Raw genomic sequence first — 24,790 nt, 5'->3', positions numbered from 1 at the left:
TTATTATCAGGGCAATTCCTGCATGTGCAGTACCATCAGGATGATCCGTCGCATATACCGTTTCAGAAACTAAAATGACATTCAAGCTATGGGTTTTTATAAACCATATGAGCTCTTGAATATATTGTGTCAAGCCGTTGAGGTTCCAGGATTCTATTTTCAGTTGTTGATTAATCATTTTAGCTTCTTAACAAGTTCAGTGATGAGAGCGAACATAATGTCCATCCGTCTCATAAGTTGCATCATCATATCGTAAAGCTTCTCTGATTGGTTTGGAGAAGATGTGTATGGCTGTACATCGTGTACGGGTTGCTTGGGCATATGATTTCCTTGGTGTCGTTGGGTTAGCGGGTGTAGTTGCTGGAGTTAACGGAATTTGTTGTTGTTTGGGTCTAGGTGAGGGAAATGTCCGTTCTCTGATCTCCTTGTAGTACACCCTTTATAGTTCGCTGGGTGGTTGCATCGCACAGTGCACATTTTGCACGAATTTTCTGGTGATTTGCTGCACTCAGTTGTAAAATGCTTTTGACCAAATTTCACGCAGCGCGGCTGCTTGTTACAGTAGTTCTTCGTGTGTCCATAGCATTGGCACCGAAGGCACTGCGGTACTTCGCTTCTCTTAATCGGTGTTTCGAAGGATATTTTTTGAGGCAGCAGAAACACAACATTATATATATCCTTGTTGTTTTCTGCTTCCTTCAACTCCACAAAGAACATGGGAAGTTATTTGTTTGAATATCTGCCCCTCCCTATGTTACTTATGTTCCGTACAGTGTGGCGAAAAGACTCATTTTCCTCTTTTATGTCCTCGATATTGCATGAGGAATGCATACCTCTCAATACGACCCTAAAGTATCGTTCAGTTTTCTTCTGGTAGGAGTGGCATGGGATGTGTTTATCTTTGATTAGCGAGCTAATTCTTTCGAAGTCATTGGTACCATTCTCCGAACACACGTCTTATCACTTCAGCGTCTCAAACAGACCCAAAGGTTAAAAAAAGGTTAAAATTGAAATTATATTAACATTTTTACAATATACATGGTGATTCGAATAAATTTTAATTAAACATATAAATAAAGTTTATGATATTTCTATAACATATTTATAGTAACAATTATACAACTATGCAAATGATTACGGACAACAAAGTAGCTTTCCGACATAATTTTGTTAATTTCATATTTTAATTATTTAATGTTAAATTTAATATCTTGAAATAATTTCAAGAAAAGTTAAACCTAGCTTAATCAATTCAAGTAATTGCCAGCAAACTGTGCATTAAGCGAATAAATTGCTTTTCAGTGCAGTCTGCAAGGATATATCGGGTGAACGATGATAAGACTTTTTGCCTTCTGGTAGCCTTTTAATAGCATTTGTAAAGGGATTCCATGAGGGTAAAGAAATTATAAGAAATTACGTTCCGAATCCTGGAAGAGTGGAGGCGAGGCGAATCATTCGAATTCAGGACGAATTCGGTCCGTCCTGCCGTTTTTCTTCCTTATCTAATGTAATGAGTTGGTCTTTGGCATTGTCCGAGCAGGAATGGGAGCGAGTCGAAGACAATGGGGAATTATTCATTCCAGGACGTCCGCGTCATAAAAAGAAAAAGGAAGGACTTTGCTCTCCCAATTTCGCCTCATGCCGCTGCCGCCTCCACAAATTCTTCTAAGATAAGAAGGCCACCTAGGAAGATGAAAAAAGGAAGTAGGAAAAGGAGGTCTCGGAATCCACTTAGCACCGTATATAAATCAATCTCTTTGGGTGTAGGGTGGGTTGATTCGTGTGAGAATATTTTTGAGGGGGGCACGGCGATCGTCATCACGTGTCGAATTGAAGGGTGGTGATGATGATGATATTGCACGTGCCGCTGCAGAGGATACCGTAGAAGACCAACAGTTGTCGGTCGGTCGGTCATCGTCGGTGACCGGGTCATCATAGAAGTGATTCGCCGCTCGCTGCCTTTGCCACCGCCGTCGTCTGACGTCACCGATGTGACCTATATTCACGCATTCCCGGCTGCCCTTCCGATGCCAACCCCAAGTGACGTCACCGACGATGGGGAAGGAGAAACGTTGGTTGCGTCATCACCGCCTTCAATACATTTATGTACAGGAAGCTCCACAACCAACCATATTTAATACACAGACAAAAGCTTATCCATTTCCAATCTTCTAAAACCTCAGTACAGTTTGAATGCAATTAAATTTAATAACTTTTCTTCATTTCGAAAAACTATGTAACAACTTATATAATAATGAAAAAGTCAGTTATGACAAAAAAAATCCAACTATAACAAGAAATTTAAATTATAACATGACTATTGATAAGAATTACTTAATTTTAAAAATTTAAAAAGAAAATTTCTGAGTCTCTGAAAATCGATTCAAAATTGTTTGCATATTTCATGTCTTTATTTATTTGTTTTTATATTTCTTGTACTGTTTGAACGCCTGGGACAGGCAATTTCTCACAGGTTTTAATAAAAGTCTCTTGGCACGCGAATTTGCAAATTCCGTAAATTTCTTATATGCCTTTCTTCAAGAAAACCGTCTCTTTAAATAAATGATCTTTAGAAATTCCTTTTATTTTTGCTTTTCTTCGGTCTCACTTTCATAATTTATTTTAAACTGTAATGGAAATACTTATTTAAATCATAAAAAAAACTTTATTCTTAATTTGGCGATTATTCTTCCTTTAACTTTATAATGAATAATATGTGGTTGTTATTCATTACTTGAGATTCTTACTGAGACACAAAATAATATAGATTGAAAATGTATCAGTATTCTCGAATTATATTATATAGGTTTATTAGCAGAATTATTTCAATTTGAAATGTGTATTAATATATATATTCTCAAAATTTAAATTATTTGAATCTTTCAAATTTACAAATAAATGGTTACGTTTCTTTTTTTTATTTTCTCGAGAAACTGGAAATTTAGAGTTTTATTGTTAGTAAAATTAATGCAAAACACAAATACTTAGAAATACTTTATTACAATAAAATACATAAAAAAGCACGATTTTATATTTTAAAATAAACAATGCAAAACATATAAATTAAATAAATAAATCTGGAGAAGAATATTTAAAGTATTTTCAAAATTTAACTATCATTACACAAAATTAATAAAATATTGTATTAGTTTACATTTTTGAAATTATATATATATTTATTATTATATCTTATTGTCAATTTAGACATCACTAACACTAACACAGGACCTCCTGTGGTTTAAATGCTGAGTTCCGTTATCACATCCTTCACAAATTTGACTCCAGTGTATTGATGTATATACTCGTTAGTCGAGAACCAGGGAGCATTGGCAATTGCTCTGAGCGTTTTTGACTGGAACCGCTGTATGATGTCAATACTTGTATTACAAGCAGATCCCCACAGTTGTAATCCGTAAGTCCATATCGGTTTTATAAATGTTTTGTATATTAAAACCTTGTTTTCAGCTGAGATGGATGAGTACCTACCCATCAGCCAATGCAATCGTTTTACTGTCAAATCCAGATGCATGCCAAAATATTTAGCATCATCAGCCATTCAATGTAAAGGGTGGACAAGTTTGTCGACGCATTGTGTATGTTACGGGCACTGACTTAGTATCATTGGCCCTGATTCTCCACTTTCTGAACCAGTATTCGATACTATTCAGACTTCTTTGGAGTATCTGTGAGGCCGTAGTTCGGTTTTGGTGGGATGCTAGAACAATGCTGTCATCAGCAAATGTGGCTATAGTGGCGTACTGGGGAGTTGGTAGATCAGCCGTGAAGATCAAATAGAGTAAGGGTTCAGAAACACTTCCCTGCGGGACACCAGAGAGGATGCATAATTGCCCTCTAAAGGAAACTAAAAGTGAGATCTCTCAAATGACAGAATTTCTCTTGATTGGATTTTCAATGATTGATTTTTTTTAATTTTGTTGTATTTGTTGCATTTCTTTAGCTAATGTTTGATAATTACAAAAATATTCAATCTCGTTTAATTAATTTGTATCTGCGTTTTAATATTGGTATATTCCAACAACACGTCCTTGGGGAATTCCAGAAGTTGTATATAGGATATGAAGTTTGAAGACTTTTTGTTTTGTATTTTTTAAAAGCCACTTACAGTTTTCATGAATAATGAAATCATGTGTGTCTATTCACGTAACTAATATGAGCGATAAGTTACAAATATATTTTTTTGATTCTATTGTAGTCATTTCAATTATAACAGCTGTAATATAGAAACAAAGGTTTATGACGTTTAAACTACTTGTCGCTTGCGTTAATATACATAAATATCCTGGATAGTATATTTCTTGTAAATAAATTGTTACGGTTAGCATCGTAACACTCGACACGACCATCAACATGAAAAACATGGAGGTTATTAAACTGGAACAAGATAGGTGTGGACGTATACGTACATGTATATTTGTACGTGTGTCTGTGGATTTGCATGAATTTCATTGCGCAAATAATAATGAAGATAATAACGATGATCATAATTCCCTTTCCGGGTTCTGCGTTGTGTGTGCATATTAAAGGAAGCAAACAGGAGCAGAGTAACGTAGGCTATGTGTGATCTAAATAGAAACGGACGAATTCCGTTACCATTCCAGCACTAACACCCCTGCATCGAGATCGTGCACAAACCCGGAAATACGCAAATACCGACCCGGCTCCTCCACCACTAATACATGAAATATTAATGTTCAAAACGTGCCTTTCAGTATTAAAAAAAACTGTTCGTCAGGTTATTTGATATTATTAATCCCACAACTGTTAACAAAACTGAATTCAAGTTAATAGATAATAATCAGATTCGATCCTATTAGCTTATTATTTTTATCAAAGTTTAATTCATATCTTCTATCAAAAGTTTGCTAAGTTGGCATTAATGCATTTTTTTCTGAAAAACAAAAGGTGTTTCTCAAGGCACTTTTTCGTTTTGCCGAATATTTCTTGGAAAATTTTGAAAATTGAGATTTTAGCACTTACAGTCAAATCGTAACAAGTAATGAATCTTGATTCTATAAGTTTGACCTGGAAACCATGCAGCAGTCCATGGTATGGAGCGCAGAAGGTGCTAATAGTGATGATGTCTATTTCCTCTGCCAGGGTAAAAGTGGTGCTATCTCACTAGAAACTAGTCAGAGGGTAACTGCTAAGTAGTACACATAAACTTGCGTAACATAAGTTTTCAAAAATTTTGTTGGGAAACCAGAAAAAAGGGGAACTTCATCGCTACTTTTTACATTACGATCATGCGCCCAATCACACAACTAAAATATATAACAACTTTTTTGCGCTCTCTGGCATCTGGCATTCGCCCAGTATCTTATTCCACCTAGAGCCTTGTGATTTCTGACTGTTTTCGAAAATAAAGAAAATTGAAGTAAAAAGTTGAAGAGCTCTAAAAAGCCGCTTTTAAGGAATTTTTTAATGTTTAAGAAATGTATTGAAATACATAGAAAGTATGAGGAGAAATTACAAAAAAATGAAAATTAAATATATTAAATTGTTTTTATTGTGTTTTTTTCAGCCAATTTAGCGAACTTTTGTTAAACCCCACGTACAACAAGTTGATGATCTATTTAAATTCATAATTGCTTCTTAATTTAATTTTGATCAATTATTTTTTGTCATGTGTTTTAAACTTAAAAAAAAAGTAGAACATAGAACATCATATCTATTTTAATTTGTAATTTCTCAATGATTTTCTAATAAAATAATTCATGTTATACTTTAATTAATGTTTTACAATTGAAAAAAAAAGCAGAAGGCATGGAGGATGTGTATAAAACATAAAAAAAATATAATTCCATTTTTACTATGTAGTTGAATACAAAATGAACTTATAAAATTTTAATTATTTATATAAATAAAATGATTATTCGGAAAGTCCGTTAAACCTATTCTTAACGTTCAATTACTATTGTCAGTGAAATGTCACAACGAATAAATTGTATATTGAAATTATATTTATAGATGTATATATTTTTAAATTTGATACTGAAATGCAAAATAATCACTAGTATGAAATAATAAATTTTAACAAACTCACGATCAAATAAATTAATAACGCAAGTTTCAGTTGATTTTCTACTATTGTTGAGTGCTTAATTTTCTATAGAATTGTTTTTTTAACGTTTGGAGCATGAATAGTGGACGGTAAATGTTAGGGAAAAATCGATCATTTACAGGCAATACAATTAAGTCCATTAATGAACATTGGTGGTTTCCTGATGCAAACGTTGCAAAATGGAATTAATCATTTTCGATGTATTGTACAGTTACAGGTACAATAAACTTAATAAATTGAAACAATGTAACACAAGTTTCTTGTTTGGTCAACAGTCTGCCATGATTCTGAATAAATGGAATTATATTGGGTTGGCAACAAAGTAATTGCCGATTTTAAATTTGGATGGGAGAGGTGTTCGTTTTGAATGACTTCTGTCAAGATTAAAATTATATAGTTTTGGCATTTGTCAGCTGTGAACTTTAGCTTTCTTAAAAACCAAATTAAGTGTATTTCTTGTGAGATTTCACAGTTCAATTTTAACATGAAGAACAAAAGCGTTTATTTTTATCATATCTTGCTATATTATTTCCGAAAAGGAAAGAACACAACACAAGCTTCTAAAAAGTTAAACGATGTGTATGGTGATGAACCTCTAAAAGTAAGACAGTATCGGAATTGGTTTGATAAATTTTGTTCTGGTGGTTTTTCACTCAAAAATGAACTGCGATCTGTTAATGAAAAATGGATAGTATATCGAAAGAAAACGCTTATGGTCTAAAGAAAATGTACTAGCACAAACAACATCGAAAGCTGAAATGCACCAAAAGAAAATTATGTCGTTAGTTTGATAAGATTACGAAGGTATTGTGTATTTTTAGCTGCTTCTTAGGAACCAAACGATTAATTCAGATGTGTATGATCGCTAATTGAAGTTATGTTTCATCCGCCTTATGGCCCTGACTTATCGCCATCAGATTACCATTTGTTCAGAACATTTTTTACTAATAAAGACCAGAAGTTCTATGAGCGTGGGATAATGAAGATGGAATGGAAGACGGAAAGATGGCATTAGGCCATTGATCAAAATGCAAAATACATTATTGAATAAGATTTAATAATTATAAAAGATCATGATTCATTTTTATAAGAAAATTGTTAATTATATTGGATATATATTGTTTAATGATTTGGACAAGAAAGTAATTGAGCATTTCAAAAATAGATGTTGTTTTTCAAAGCCTTCCGTCAATATTATGATTTTTTTTCCCTTTGACGTCACTTTTGGCTTATTTTAGAAGCAAATTGAACGTAATTTTGTATGTATCTGCTGATGTACATAAAGATATGTGAAAGAGATTATTGTGTTAATTGAAGAATTTGTTTGAACGTTCAACCTACTGATGTTGATGAAGACCAATAAATAAATCGGATCCTCATATAATTGTGCGAGAGATTGTAGGGAGGTTGAATGTATCACAATACAACTCAAAATCATCTATAATGTTTTAAGTTTATTCGAAATTATATAACTTACCCAGAAATATACAAAACGTAAAATCGTCATGTAAAATAGTTTACTAATAAGGAATTTTATTACAATAGTAAAATTATTAGCTATTTAATTACAACAATAAAGAAAACAAGAAAATCCATGTGTGCCAATAATGTAGTGTTTAAATATTTAATTGTACAATATTCAAAGTGCAATTTAAGCTGAGCAGCACTTTGAATAGAACGATCCAATTAAATGGGAAAACATGCGAAACACTATCTGTGTGTTGTTATTAGAGTTGTCGAAATATGTTGCCCCGCTCTCGCGTATTCCAATGAGGCAAAGTAAACCCTCGAAAATTGCATATTGATTTTGTGTCGAGGGTGTAAATATCAATTTTTGCTGGAGAATTTCTCTTCCTTCTTCTTCATCTTCTACGGGTCTTCGGCAAAAATCCTCTTTAAAAAAAAATGCAATGCAGTCGAGTTAGCGCTTAGAAACGAAGAGCCACTATACAAACAGTAATTTGGAGGAAATAATATTTTGCCAAACTGTGATATTACTTTCCAATTTCTGATATGGAAAGTGGATTCGAGGAAAGGAGATTATAAAAAAAGGAGGTAAATAAGAAAAAACAACTTTTGATGTTAATGTTAATGAATTGGCTCATCTCGGACCCAAATTGATCAATCAAATTGCTCTATATATTAATGTAATATTCTCGCTGCTTGGAGAACAATGGTTCTTGGCTCGGACACGGTTTTTGTTATCTGGCCATTGTTTCAGCTCCAGTTGAGCCTGAAATTTCCGATGTTTATACGTACATAAAATACGAATGACATTCTATTCACGCCTCATCGGGTACAACCCAGCTCGATCGACTCTAAAAGAGAGAAATAACTCTAAAAGAGGATATACATAAATAAATATATAAATACAATACATAATTCTATTGAATTATTACGTCCAAACACTGCTACTTTCTTGCTTCTATGTTTCACGTCTTCTTTTCTTCCAGGACATTGATTACGAAGCTTTCCGCCTTTTCCTCGACACCTTCCTGGAAGTTCACACGCCCGAAGAGCTCACGCGACATTTATTTCTGTCGTTCGTCAAATGCGGACCGATCAAAGTGGAAGGCAAAGCCTTTAAGGAAATGGCAGTCATGAGCTCTTCCACGGCTTGCGCACCGATCACATCACACAACAAAGGAAGGACTGGTAAGTTCCAACATTATTATCCACGTTCTTTCTTCATGGTCATCACCATTTCTTTTTTATCTTTTTTTTTTGTAATACTAAATAATCCACTAACATTTCAGTGGAAAATCTAACTAATATAGAATTTTTTTTCGTATGAAGTCTTTTTTACAATAATTTTATTTAATTTAACTTTATTTTAGCTTGGAATTGATTCCAATTTTCTAGTAATTTATAGTCGAATTTTGATTATTATATTATCTTTTATTTGTGATAAAAAAATCTTAATTTTGGTATTTGTAACTTGTTTTTAAGATTTTTTTTCACGTTACAATTTAATTTAAGCAAAAGATATAGTTTACACAAATATGTGCTAATTGGTAGGAAAATTCCTTAATAAAATTATAATTTAAAGAAATTATTCAATATTTGATAATACTTTGTTTTACTGATGAAGGTATTTTAATTTATGTAAATAAAATATTTAGTATATCACTTTGAAAGTCCAATAATTGCATCTCAACACCTTCAAGAAGAGCTTAATCTGCTCGCGATATGGTTCAGGAAATGGCGAATTGGTATAAACCAGTCGAAATCGGTGCATGTTACTGTTCTCCAGTGAAACTCAATAACGAAGTAGTTCCAGCATCTTTAAAGGTGAGATACTTGGGAATGCATCCGGACACGAGAATGATTTGAAAGGATCATATTCAGGCAAAGCGTGAACAACTAGAAATAAAGTCATATAAAAACCAGTTTGTACATAAGGTATCCAAATATGGGGAACAGCAAGTTCAACTAATATTAAGAGAATCCAAGTATTCCAATATAAATGCCAAAGATTTCTCCAAAAAATACACGAATAGACTTGATTCTCATACAAACAAGTTTGCGGTCACCGACAATAGCGTGACAACAAGACTATTAAAGCGCTTTAAGCCCTTGGATCTTGAATTTAAATTTAAGTAAAGTATAAATAAATCAATATTATATACACACGTCATGAAATGGTGCCTTTGGGCAGCAACTTCCTAATGTCAACAGCGAACAGATTTGATAAACGTTCAGTAAAATAGATTGTAAATAAAAACTAACAAAAAAATGTATGTCACTTACATAATTTTCTTTCACTTATTATAAAATATTTATTGCCATTAAATATAACAATTGACGCATAAACTTTTATAGTAGCATAAATAAATAATTTAATAAAACAGTTTATTTAATAAACACATCTAATGGGCAAAGTAACGAGCATAATTAAGATATAAAAAAACATGCAAAGGTGAAAACAGTGTTCTGTATGCAAAAGGGTATTTGCATTTCCTAGTTACTTAATAAAAGCTGCCATTATCAGGCCACGGAAAAATATAATTGTGAAAGAAATTATGCGGGTTTACGTGTTTGTGCACGTTATAGATAAAAATACACAAAGAAAAAATAAACTACCAAATTTCGTATGCAAATTCGAATCGCGTTCACACGGAACGTATATAAATTAATTTTGGTCACGGCATCGGTGACCAAGCACAGCACTATCTCGGATACACCTGATGACCTAAGGGGGTTTGCTTTACACATGCATTTTTCATGCCATTTTTTTTTGTACGTTGGTGTGTGTGTATTTATTTACGTTTATGGGATATGCCTTATCTGGGAATAATATTTACTTTACAATTGTTACTGATTTAATAGATTAACGTTACATAACACGATTTTCCTTTGCATTGCTTCCAAATACAAAAACGCTTTATGACTCTACTAGGGGCATTTGCTGCAGCAAAGAAATAAATGTTATTCTAGGTCTTCTGGGGTTTATGGAAAATTTACCATGACTATTTTTGTTATGTTAATTTATTAGGGGGTTTCTATTACTACTAGCTAATGCTCATTAAGTTATTTGGTCTTAAAGAAATCTAACAGTTCCAAGTTTCCTAAGATTAACAATCACCAAAATCAAATACAGTAGAACCTGTTTTTGTGCGATATTTTCAAATCCATCAAATTCCACAAGTCCCTATCCACCGCAAGAAAAAAAGTTTATGTAATGAATTATACAAAGATATTTGTTATATATAAGAATTTATGAAAATTTCGAATATTTTTTTGTGCGATTTTTTTATAAGATCCCTATCTACCGCACAAAAACAGACTTCACTCTAGATCAATGATTCCCAAAGTGGTCTATATGGACCCTCAGGGGTCTTGAAAATGGGGGTCCACGATAGTGGATCTCAACATACACTGATAGTACCTATTTAAAAAACAACATACCCGTTACTTATCCCATATTATGGAATATAGCGAGGAAATTTTTAATTTCCTTTCCATCGTCATACCTAACGAATAAAAGAAACAGACTGGACATCATTAGCCTAGGTGTTTTAAGATTAAACCTTAGAAAATTGACGCCAATTGTTCATAATTTATTATTAAAGCATCAGGTTTTCATCCTTCTCACTAAAAACATTTACTTATTGCTGAGTTTATTTTATGTTTATTTTATATTACGTATATTTTATATAACAGATACATTTTTTTATTTAAATTCAATTAATAAATGTATAAAACTTAACATGTGTTTTTACTTTAAGTTTAAGTTAGAAATTTACAAAAAATCAATATCAGGTAAGTAGGGGGTCTACCCAAAACCGAAAAACATGGCAAGGGGTCTACGACACAAAAAAGTTTGGGAAAACTATAAGGGCTATTAATAGCCGAATGATTAAGTTGCCCTACCCACGATTGAACCGGCGCCGGTTCGAATCCTGGTCAAGCCAGGCCCTTTGTGACCCCTCTCGGCGTCTGCAGCAATAGGGCCATCGTTCATAGATGGACAGTCCGATGAATGAAGTTCATCATATGGACTTTCAGCCAAGTCGATGGACAATGACAGTGTTAAGAATAGCAGCAGATTCACAGTCAAAGGAAATATTGGAGTCGCAGAGCATCAATATACTAAATACAATATACAAATTAAAATCAAATCATCATAATGGTAACTATCTACCGGGAAAGATTATACATTTAATGTCAACCGCGATCTTAAATTTACTCAATGTTCACATTGATGAACAGATTGTGAATAAAATTATACGTCATAAAAAAATAAAAACTGTATATACTATTAAAACTGTATATACCAAATACATAAATAATAAAACAAATATAGCAAGATTCTTTTAAGTGAAAGAAAATTTGTAATGCGACTCAGGTAATTATTTTTTATATTCAATGGAAAGAGAGCAGACAATAATCACGAATTTTTGACAAAATCATTTTTCTTGAGTAAATCTTGCTATTCTTAACCAAAAGAAGAATGTAAATAAAACTTTAACTAATAATTTATTGACAAATTGCATTTAATTTGTTATAAGCTTATTTTAAGAGAGTAATTACGGATTATCATTATGGAGAACCAGCAGCGTTATAACATTACCATTATACAAAGATTTCAGTCGAAGAGCCTAAGAAGTATTACATGACAAAAGTAGAGAATTCTCTTTTGAAAACACTAGCCGGTACCAAAACTGGCTAGAAAGACAGTCCCAGAAGTATCCGACCTCACATATAAATGACGTTTTTTTAACTACTATAATCAAAAGTATCAAACAGCCAAGACAAACATAACAGTGATCGAACAAATTACGTGACCACGCAAAAAAATGGTGAAGAAAATCTACAAAATAGTATTAGATAACCGTCGACTGAATTATTTTTTCTTTACAAACTTAAAAAGAATGGCTCAGTGGTAAAAGATTGACCAACAATAAAGAGGTGAAGTCTGCGGTTGCTGGTTATTTTGATGAACTCAACGGTTCCTAATATAAACTGGATATCGAAGCTGTGAAAAGTGTTTGATTTAAAAGAAGATTATGTTGAGATTTAAAAATATTTTTTCATTTTTTTTGTGTGTTAGATCAATTTTCTTGACTATACCTTATCAATCCAGCGACTGTGGCGATCTAGCCACTGGATCTACCAATTAGATTCGATAACGAATTTATATTTATGGAAGAATTTTCAAAATGCTTACTGAATATTTTATTATACCTTTTTTAAATAAAATATGAATAAAAACAAATATTCCACGAATTCTATTTTAACATAAAACCATATTTTTTCATTAAAAATAAATTAAATTTATTATTAGTTCAGAGTTCCAAATTACAATAAATTTACAATAAAATTACTATTTGATACCGGATTAATCGAGAGTCTAAATACATACAAAAAATGAAAAATCCGATTAATTATGTATACAAAAAATCAATAATTAAATTCATATTTAGTTTATTTTCAAATTTTTAAATCGGACTAAATTAAATTAGGGTATGTCGATTTTTCAAATCCGGTTTCTGAAAACCAGGTTTTTGATTTTTTTTTTATATAATTTGAAAACCGATTTTTTCAACTAAAAAATTAATTATTTTGATACAAAATCTTCTCTGACATAAAACGAGAATATTGTTAACAACAGTAAATCCGGAAAGAACAATAACTTTATAAAATATTGTAGAATAATCAATTCATAAATATCTTCAATAAGCTGAAAAAGTGACTTCGTCACTAAAGCAATACTTTTAGCATCAGGGTACAAACAGAAAAATTGATGGTCAAGAATTTCCATGAGAAATTTTTGAACACGATGAATAAATGCATTAAAATCAATAACATAAATAAATCAAGAGCCTTAAATGAGTGTATGTTTGGAATACTCTGTGCACAAATGGGAACTGAATATTAATCATTTTTGTTTTATTAGTTCGTTGGCTATGCCGAGATAAACATTTGGATAGATTGTTTGAGCTTCGCTACGAGCTACGTGAGTTTTTTTAAATCAAAATATGCCTCAACTATACCAGCATCTCGATGATGTGCATCTGAATGAACTTAATAAAAATAATTATTCACCCTTTTTACAATTTGCAATGACAAAATCATTTATCTTATTACAAATCTCTGAACATAGCTGTTTTGTGTTTGCAACGATTTATATTTCTTACACTTTTAACAATATTATGGAGATAATTTCAGAAGCAAAAAGTTCAAACATAATAAACTGTTTGTTCTTCTATGGTTTTGGCTGCATCGAGTTTGTCACAGAATTCGTGCAGCTTTTTGACGGCTTCCTTGTACCCTTCAGATCCGCGTATCTTCTGACAGAAGTCACTTAATTAACTTTCAGAATCCTTATTTTCGTATCGTTTCCTTGATCCTATTGAATTCGGCACTTGTCTCATTGTCGGGGTCGGTTGGGCGTTATCTCGGAATTTATTCTTTAGATTTCATATGTTGACTTTTGGATGAGGTGCTTCCAGGAAACTCTGTCTGCTTTCATTGTATGCCAGCCTTTTGGGGCCGTTCTGGTCGCCGACATTTTTCCACGGATCGTTTTTATTTTGGCGATGTACGTTGGGAATTCCATATTGTTAGCCGGGTGTGGTCCCCCGCAGTTTGCACATGTTGCGGGTATATTGTGTGGTTTGGTGCACGAAGAATGCTGGTGTGGTCCTCATCTTCGAGACCTTTTTAGGGTTGATCTTGTATCTCTCTTTCAGATCCTCTTCAACCAGTCCTCTGGGAGGTTTCACATGACAAAGGCATGGTTCTTCTCATTCTTCCTTGAGAACGTTTTCTTCAAGTGTTTTTAGAAAAGCGTTGTGATCTTCAATACTTTGGGATCAAATAATTGTCGTTTTGAGGGATCGGTTGTACGTAACCAGCACATCATTTTTTAATATTTGTTTGCAGGTCTTAACGAATTGCTGGTGACATCCATCCCGATGCTCCACAACGATGATGATGTTCTTCTTTGTTGGATCGGTATCCACTTTTTCCATAGTACGGCGTAGCTATTTGATAAAGGGATTGGCTGGTTTTCATCCTCAACTTCGCTCGCTAATCTCTTCTGCATCTTACTTGGTAGAGCCATTTCACAGAGAAATTTAACAACATTTAAGTATGCTTCAGCAGAAATTTGATCACTATTTTTATTTTATTAATACAGAACAATACGATTGGATTCGAAATCATTTTGCAACCCATGCAATAAATTCTACGGAAGCACTGTCTCTGCAAATTCGAGAGGAATTTATAGAATTAAGTAATGACGACACGTTAAAACTTCACTTCGTCGAAGTTTCATTAGATGTTTACTGGATTTCAGAAAGAATATCTTCACATTTCCGAAATCAAGTTCTTAACACTACTTCCATTTTCGACGACATATACATGCGAACAAAGTTTTTCTACTCTTGTATTAATTAAAAATCATAAACGATCATGCTGGGCTTGACTATGAACTTAGTGTTGCGCTGTCAAATATCGAGCCAAATATAAAACTTTTGCATTGTGAGATTTATTTCTATTTGCAATAGTCTAATTCGCACTAAGCTAAATGTGTCTATAAGTATAGTATTCTTATTGCCTAATTTGACAACTATATATATATAAATTAGTAAATTATCAAACTATATAAAGTCACACGTTAAATTTTTGCATTCAATATATTAAAAGATGAATAATAATAATATTTATTAGTCGCAATACGACCAAAGGGCTCGCATTTTCACATATATGTTTTAAATATATCTATTTTTGAAATTTCAATAACTATTCATTATTCTGGCTTTTCATATATAGTAAGTTAATACTATATAGTTTAAAACCTGTGAAAAGTATTTCTTAGATATAGTAAATTGAAAAAAACAGTACAAGCTTATGTGCAATTCGTGATGGTATTATAAAATTCTTGGCGCGAATTATACGTATAATCCAGCTGCAAATGGAATATTCTTTTAGCATGAAATTCTCTGAAAAATACGTATGAATACTTGCGTGAGAGAAATACAAACCATCGATCAATATGAGCTTCTTCTGCGCTCGAAAAACATTTCACTAATAAAACGCATTCTGCGGAAGAGACCGACCCTTGACCTTTATTTCTAAATGCTGCATATTGTTTTTTTTTAATCTTTAATAGAAAAAGAAGGTGATCGGAGAATGTTATAAAATGTATCGTCGTAGTTCAGTAGTAAACTAATTAGGGTGTTCTGCTATAAACGATGTGTACAAGCTAATTACTCGTCAACATAATTACAAGCCCAATTAGGAAGTTCGTTAGATTTGAGCCGAACCAAAACGCCGTAATTTACTGCAAATACTTATTATTTATTGCAGAACTTCAAAGAATTTATAAGTGCATAATTATGAAAAGACTGTATTACATTTCTCTAATTAGCAATTAGAAAATGAATATTTTAATTTCCTACAAATTATACTTATATACATTTCATTATCATAAAGTAATACATCATTTAGCGTTTTCTCGCTTAACGCTGATTCTATATAACGCAATCTACTCGAAACCTAAAAAAGTTCTTTACCATATGTTTAGTTTAACGCCTGTCACGCATCGTAAGCGCAAAACTTACTGTATATATTTTTTTTTATTATATTATAGTTAATCCCTTAACGTGCGAATAAAATTTATATTTTTTTTTCATGTCGTATAATTTTATTCACAATCTGTTCATCAATGAGTAAATTTAAGATCGCGGTTCACATGAAATGGATAATCTTTCCCGGTGGATAGTTACTATTATGATGATTTTAATTTGTTGTTTGGCTGTCGTGTTGTAGGTTAACTTCATAATGCTATTCGGCTATTTGTCGCCCGAATAAAATATATAAAGTAAATTATGTTTAATTTGAGTCTAATGTTCTCAAAACCAAATTGTTGATGCAAGGGTTTCTACAAAACCGGTTTAATGCGGATTTTGAATTTTTTCACAAAAAAAATGGAACAAAGTATTTTTACAAGTTATATCCTTTGAGTCCGCAATTCTTGAACCCGTCTACGCTGTTTCTCATTTTATACAATTTTGTGTCTAAATATTTATATTTGATCAAATTATTGAATTATATATTTCTTGAAAAAAAAACGGTTTTTAAAAACCATAGTGAAATCCACCAGCGTCGAGATAGAAATAGACTTTTCTTCTACAGTGGCAATATGTATGTAAAAAACATACTTACAAGTATATTTGACCACATAGAAAAAAAAATAATTTTACAGTTTAATAAAGTGAATTATTCAAAATTCACTTTATTAAACTGTAAAATTATTTAAACTTTAGTAATTAAAAAGTCAATTCTTATGGTAATTATTCTTTGTAGGAATGTTGTATATATATACAATGTAGTTTGATATAATTGAATTTTTCAATCATTAAATTGTCAAGCTGCTCTGAATTCCAATCTCTAAAGTTTCCAATTGAAATGTACTGTTTTATATAAAATCGAAGTTAAATCTCTGAAATTGTTTTCGTGAATAAGTCTGCAGATTCATAATAATAAATTATATTCTATAGATCAAGTTGCTTCGATTTTATATTGAAGTAAATCCTAAATATTAAACATCTTTTTATTTAATAACAGACTCTTAATATATCAGTCATAAAATATTTTATTTCTACAAAAGAAACTTTGATATAAATTACATAGTAACAAAATGTTTTACAGTTAATAAATCTAATAATAAAAAGCTACAGTTTTTTTTAATTACTCAGCAATTGCAAACTTTTAAATTTGTATTTCTCATTGAAGACGTACGTACAATTCTTTAATTATTCAGAGTTTGTGTACGAACGTATTCTCAAGTGGCGGAAAGATATATTTTGTATTGCCTTAATTCTTTCTTTTGCAATTTGTTTATAAATATATTAAAAGGATCGGATGATGCAAAAAAGTAGGTGATGAGGGGAGGGTATGATACGAAGGATGAGAATGAAAATAAGCATGGATGGGGGAAAAGATGCGACGACTTTGATTGGGAAGGAAATGAAGAGTTTAAAGGTGAACGTGGGGTGGCTAATTGAGTACTGCCGCATTAAATTTAATGCGGGGTGGAATTGCAAGTAAAGCCCGTTTTTACGATGTAATCCAAATCCGGCTCCCTCTACTTACCGCTCGGATTTATCGTTCAGGTGTTTTACACATCAATTTTAAAGTTTTATTTTCCAAAGCAGCCCAGGCCGTCCCAGTCGAGGGGCGCAATTTATGTTTGCAAATATTTTGTTTGCGAAATGCAACAATAAATTATGAAAATATCTAATTTGGTTTGTCCCATTATTCTTTTATTGGTCATTAACAATTATTAAAGATTTATATTAAGAAAATTGGTTTTATTAATTGAATGCATGTTTAAAACCGAAAGTTTTTAGAAATTATATCATAGATGACAAAAATATAAATAAAAATGTTATTAGAGTATCTTCTGCAAAAAAATAGTATTAAAAGGACTATTTCTATAAGAACTAAGTTAGTCAGTTGAATAAAAAATAGTACTATACAAAAATTACATCATTTGTTCCATTAGGACAATACAAAATTAAATAAATCGAAAATTTTGCTAAAAATGGCTCGAAAAGATATTTCCAGACAGAAATAGTTCTAAATATACCACAATACCCATGGTGCTTCGATTCATTATAGTTCAGTTTGAAAATTTCAAAACAATTGAACTGCCTTTCCTTCAAGGCTTCATTCCTATATACTGCATATAACTTCTTGTATACTTGAGATGTGTTCTTGCCTCTTGGGGTATGATACAATATAATATGTTTGAAATACGCGTTTTGTTCTCCCATTTTTAAATTGAGATAACTAATAGATCCAATTTTTTACTAAATTAAAGGTAGCAGTCCAAACAACAAGAAAACATATGTTAGGTGCTTTGAAAACGTTGACTAACAACAGAATATGCTAAGACCGAGTGTGACAAAATCCGAGCCATCCCAATAAATTGGTTATTAGGACAGAGTTTGGATTTATTAGTAAAGAATAATTAAATAAAAGTAAACTGAATAGACATATGGTACCCAAATGTTTGGATTCCAGTCAAAGTGCAAAAGAAATACTTGAAGATTTTCATATTGTTGAGACATAATATTAGTTAAGTACGAGATACACAAATATAATGGATTCAAATGTTGTATCTATGTGCTTGATAAGAGCAATATAACAAATACTCTTAAGCATTTTAAACACAACATTTACCATTACGATTTAATTAAATTGTTATTAATATTCATATAAATTTATTTTCTGACATATTTTCTGACATATATCAAATTTTATAATAGTTTATTAAAATAATGTGATTTACCTATATATAAATATATTAGTAATGTTAGTATTGTCTAAATCATTAATTCTCATATTATTTACAAAACTTTGCATACGACTCTTTTATTGCTACTTATATAAGTATTGCACTATCTGACAAATGAAATTTAAGTTTTCTCGTTTCTAGGCTCAACGCCTAATGTGAACTCGTGCTGCGAACCGGTGGATACGAGGAACATCTGTGTGAGCACAGATAAAGTGGCTTCGTACAGCGAAATGTTGGCTGAAAAGTTTCACGGTTTCAGCGAAAAGCTCCTTGGCCACCATCGATCAGACAGCGATACATCGACGAGAGCCAAAACAGGTTGCAAAAACGAAGAAACATTCTCACGTCAACAGAACTAAACCATTTTGTTTTTCCTTCAACAGGTACCGTGCATCCGATGCTGACAATCACGCACACCTCATACTCCTGTCACGAGGTTCTGGGAAAAAAGAGCACGGATTCATCGCCTTCGCACAGCCAGATTTCGCGAAACTCATCGAGGAAGTCGAACAATTCGCTGCTGGTGAACAATGGAAAACTTGAAGGTTTTAGTGGAGGAGGCCGTACCAAATCGGAGTTCGCTGAAAACGCGTTTTGTTTGCTTTCAGAAGTACGCCACATTGTGAGGAAAGCCAGCACCATCGATGTTCACGCAGTCAAAGTTTCTCTCAAAGATATCGTTTGTTATCTGTCGCTGCTCGAAGCCGGACGGCCGGAGGATAAATTGGAATGTATGCGAAACGAATGCGGTTCATCATCGTGCATCCCTCTATTTTTCATCTCGTTTCAGTTATGTTCCGTTTATACGACACCGACGGCAACGGAGTGCTGGACACAAACGAAATGGATAGCATCGTTAACCAAATGATGACCGTCGCTGAATATTTGGGATGGGACGTCTCTGAACTGAAACCTGTAAGTCCAACTAATTTAAACTACAACTTTTGCAAACCATACTACTACTTATATATTTATTTAATTATACAAAACAATACATTTTACAATAATCAATACTCCGAATAGCAATACATCGATCTCATAGTTTACTATTGAAGACTCGACAATTTACATTGATTCAAAAACTTTAGAGATGGAAAAGCTAAATCTGACACTCGTATTATTGGAAAGGCACAAATATATTATAGGTGATGTATACAACAACCATATGCCAATATCATACAGTTAATAAACTGAATATTAAATGATTACTGCGTTCTTTTCATATAATGTAAATTTTACATTAAATCAAATATAACAAAATTCAAATGACCATTGTTAAATTAAGTTTAAACATGTTTAACAGTATTGTATAATATTTTTATATTGTTTTGTGTATTCCAATGAAACTACCTGAAACTAAAATACAAAACATCATAATCAAACACAATTTAGAATATTTTCAAGTAAAATATACACAATTATTAATTATTCTAGAATGCTAAAAAGGGGATGGTTATTATATAAGTGATATTTATTATTATCGTTTCTTTTGTTGTTTTTTTAATATATTCAATTTAAGATATCATTTAAATTTTGTATACGAATATTAATTTTATCATATGAGTGCAAATTTTATTCAAGATTTTAAATTATTTCAGACATTATTTTAATAATAATAATAATTTATTGGCCAAACATCAATACATAAGAAGAAAAAAAAAGTACAAATTATACATACATAAATTTTAACATACAATAAAAAAATATATATTAATAGGCTGGCCAAAGAGCTAACGACCGAGGTCTTTCCGCCCAACATTCTTTTATTTGTTTAGTAATTATAATTCAGAGACTAATAACTTTTCATTCATATCCCGCATACGCTAATACTGTACATCAAGTGAGACTAAATTAGTCTAGATTTTGCTTAAACTAGTAAAAGCAAATTACATTTACACCGCGCACTTTCAGATCTTGCAAGACATGATGGTAGAAATCGACTACGACGCCGATGGCACCGTTTCACTCGAAGAATGGAAACGCGGAGGTCTGACAACGATCCCTCTTCTCGTTCTACTCGGATTGGATACTAACGTCAAGGAGGATGGTAATCACCTGTGGCGATTGAAGCACTTCAGCCGACCGGCGTATTGCAACCTTTGCCTGAACATGCTCGTGGGTTTGGGCAAAAAGGGATTATGCTGCACATGTAAGTTTCATATCATTCCTTGCTTTACCGATTCTCTTTGCGACCCACTCGAATGAGCGTCGTGTGATCCGGAAGGGAATTTCTGATAGTCCGTGTAGCCGATTCACTTATTTATGAACTGAAGTATGTTGGTTTTCTAATAGGAAAAACTTTTCAGCTGATACAGAAATACGAATCCAATCGACCTTTTTTTTATTAAAGCCCAAACGTATCTAACATGTAGGAAATTCTATATTTATAGCGCACAAATCTCATTCCTACCGATTTATCTAAAAAATATTTCCTGTACGGAAAAAATCAATATGATTGAGGAAGTCGAATTTAATATAATAAATGAATGCTGAATTTTTTTAAATTTGTTACAACTATACTATTTTCTGAATCATATAGGTTTATATAAATTTAATTTTATAAATAGTATTATAATGTTTACTAAAGAGTTGTTTTATATTAGTTACAAACGAATGCAAATTAAGAGCAACTATTAATTATAATTAAATTAGAAATTACTTAATTTACAAAGGTTTGTACAAATAATTACATTAATGTTTCCGGTTTGTTGAAGTCTGCAAGTATACAGTGCACGAACGGTGTGTGCAAAGGGCGCCGGCCAGCTGCATTGCGACATATGTGAAGAGCAAAAAGTCCCAGCAGACTCTGCAACATCACTGGGTCGAAGGGAACTGTCATGGAAAATGCGCTCGATGTCGGAAGCCCGTTAAGGCCGGCATCACGGGATTACACTGTCGTTGGTGCCAAATAACCGTAAGCCCTTTTCATCCTCCTTCTATTTCTTTTTCTTTCTTTTCCCTTCACACCTAACACCCTGCTGCTGCGTGCATGCATAACATTCAGGACCATTTATATTGATGAACCTTAATTTCGTCTGCCCCAACCACCTTCAAAACTTTCTTTTCCAGCTGCACAACAAATGCGTCTCATCGGTGAGAGCCGAATGCGGAATGGGAGAGCATGCTGTCCACATTCTACCGCCAACTGCAATCTGTCCTGTAGTTTTGGACAGGCAAAAGTCCATACAGAAACGAGGATCCAAGTATGGTCATGACAATGTGAGTAAATTGAGGATTGGGGGAGGAAAATGTATAATGATGTTATTTATCCAATTCGCAGGGCAATGCCTCGTCCAAGCAACCTGCGATGTCTTTCCAGTTATCTCCGATACCGAATTCGTGTCCGCTTCTGGTGTTCATCAACCCGAAATCCGGAGGTCGACAGGGCGGAAGGATGCTCAGGAAGTTCCAATACATTCTCAACCCGCGGCAAGTGCACAATCTGGCTACCGGAGGACCGCTGCAGGGTCTGAGCATGTTCAAGGACGTGCCCAATTTCAAGGTCATTTGCTGCGGAGGCGACGGCACAGTTGGATGGGTTCTCGAGACGATGGGTAATCTACATATATATTTATTGTATTCATATACATACACCGCGTCTAAGTACTTGTCATGTAATATGGGAAACTCATGTTACAATTACATAATCTAACTTGGTTTAGGATTTTGATTAGAAAAGTAATTTTTTGTTTACACCTATTTGAATGGCAGAAATAAAACTATAAATTTTTTTAAATATTTACTATTAGACGCAGGGCTAACAAACATAATTAATTTATACTTAAGGATAAAATTAGTTATTTATATTTGTAGCTAATATGCAAATACTAATTAATTATGAATTAAGGGCAAGGGTTGAGGGAAGATATTATTGATTCGTTGCATAGTAAATATCTTCGTCAGGGAAGAAACTTTCTTGAAGATCCTAAAAGTAAATAATATAGGTAAATAACCCATGTTGGATTACTTTCCTATATGTTAGAGACGCTCTATGAATATTTGATGGAAGGATATCCGCTCACGAACATTCCGATTAATTGGGTTTCTTTTAAAATTGCAGATAAAGTGGATTTGGAATGCCAGCCGGCCGTCGGAGTTATTCCGCTCGGAACTGGCAACGATTTAGCCAGATGTCTTCGTTGGGGTGGAGGTTACGAAGGAGAGTCTGTGCACAAGCTGCTCCACAAGATCGCGAGAGCTTCTTCGGTTCTTTTGGATAGATGGCTCATCGAACTCACGGACACCTCACCACCGGAACCCGAGATGAACCAGGCCGATACTCGCATCCCCTACAACATAATCAACAACTACTTTTCTATCGGTGTGGTGAGTATATTATATCTTAACTATCATAATGCATAAAAAACGACCCTTGTAAATTGCAATCAGTTTAGACCAGCGGTTTGACCTCACGGACCACTAAACGCAATATTTGTAATCCCGCGTCCCACCGGTTGTTGCTGATCTAGAATACCGATTGACCGCTGATATAGAATACCTACAACTCTATTGAATTAGTACAAATTAGTTTGTGGTTCTCAAATTTTACGAAATCGTAGTAATGTTAAAAATGTGTTTTTTCAACATTGACTGCTACAAATCATGTGCTCTATAACTAAATCATATATAATTAAAGGATTTATTATGCATTGATTATAGTATTTATTCATATGATTAATATACGACAATTAATAAAGGAAATTTTAAAAGAAGTTTTATATAAAGTTTGCAATCAAAATACAATTGTGTTCAATTATTGGAAGACATATGACTGAAAGACAATTTTTATTTATTAATAAGGAATTACAGGAGATACCGAAGAAATAAGATATATTGCGTATTGTGGCATTTCCCAATGCTTTCCTGGAAAAGTCATCTTCACTCAGCACTCAGAACGCAGATTTAAAAACTGTATATATAGGAATGACAGAAAAACATTTCAAATGTTAAATTCCATTTCCTTGTACTTTCTTATTTACGAAAAATATGACATGTTATGAAACAGTAAAATTAAATAACATATATAAATTTAGAGAAAAATGAATTCTTTACAAATCGTAAATAATATATTATTAAATCCAACACTAAATGATACATTCTGATTTCATTTCAGTTAGCATGTATAAAAATTATTCATTCCTAACAATAAGTAATACCATTACAATTAGAAAAAAAATACTATTAACTACTCATTTCAATTAGCATCAATTATTGTAATTAGATAAGATTTGTAATAAATTTGGATTTTTTTAATTGAATGATAGATATAATTTTTCTTTCCATAGTATAAAATTTAAACGAAATCAGATTTTAATGTTGTTGATAATTAAACGAATATATATATTTCGTCCGTGTTCAATGTTATTTAAAAAAAAAATGTTTTTTTACGGTGATATCGGAAAGCCATTATTCAAATCTCGTAAAGTGGCGAAGATCGTAAAGCGAGAAAGCGTCCAGGAACGATTTTCTTATCGTTCACGAATGAAAAAAAAAAAGCATAAATGTATTTCCGAAGTGGTCATTTTCCTTCCTTCCTTTTTCTACCCGACATTAAAAACGCAAAGCGCTTCCATATCGATTCATCGTAAAATCGTGAGCGTTTAACGATCAGTCAAATTCGAATAATCACCGAACATAAAACGATCCGAAATCGTTGCATTTTATAACTACATTTTCTTTCACATACAATCTTTGTTCTCTATTGATTTAAATTTTTCTTTAGAGAAAAAAGTGTTCACATTGTCTTCTACAGTATTTAATGACATTCCGAACTTTTATTCTTTGTAAAATATGTTTTTCATTTCAATTTTAATGTAATTTTATCGTTAGTACTGGATTTCAAAAACAATATGAAATTAATTACAGTCATTTCTCGATTATCGCAAAGGATACGTTTC

At 32.5% G+C, this 24,790-nt stretch overlaps 1 protein-coding gene across 2 annotated transcripts in view; it reads left to right on the top strand.

Moving 5' to 3' along the window:
- LOC108561012 (diacylglycerol kinase 1) overlaps positions 1-24,790 on the top strand; it is a gene marked incomplete at its 5' end in the record, with an annotated part of 77,523 nt that overhangs the window by 49,911 nt on the left and 2,822 nt on the right. Inside the window, 10 exon segments of one of the 2 annotated variants that reach the window (XM_017918773.1) lie at positions 8,536-8,737; positions 19,020-19,211; positions 19,277-19,438; positions 19,505-19,624; positions 19,684-19,808; positions 20,805-21,042; positions 21,608-21,807; positions 21,963-22,112; positions 22,174-22,447; positions 22,954-23,219. In XM_017918773.1, coding sequence (XP_017774262.1) covers positions 8,536-8,737; positions 19,020-19,211; positions 19,277-19,438; positions 19,505-19,624; positions 19,684-19,808; positions 20,805-21,042; positions 21,608-21,807; positions 21,963-22,112; positions 22,174-22,447; positions 22,954-23,219 — 1,929 coding nt within the window. 2 annotated transcript variants of the gene reach the window in all.

The sequence above is a fragment of the Nicrophorus vespilloides genome, unplaced genomic scaffold (genome assembly GCF_001412225.1).
Source record: "Nicrophorus vespilloides isolate i.1.1-1 unplaced genomic scaffold, Nicve_v1.0, whole genome shotgun sequence".
Classification (NCBI taxonomy): domain Eukaryota; kingdom Metazoa; phylum Arthropoda; class Insecta; order Coleoptera; family Silphidae; genus Nicrophorus; species Nicrophorus vespilloides.
This window is presented reverse-complemented; position numbering and strand designations above follow the sequence as displayed.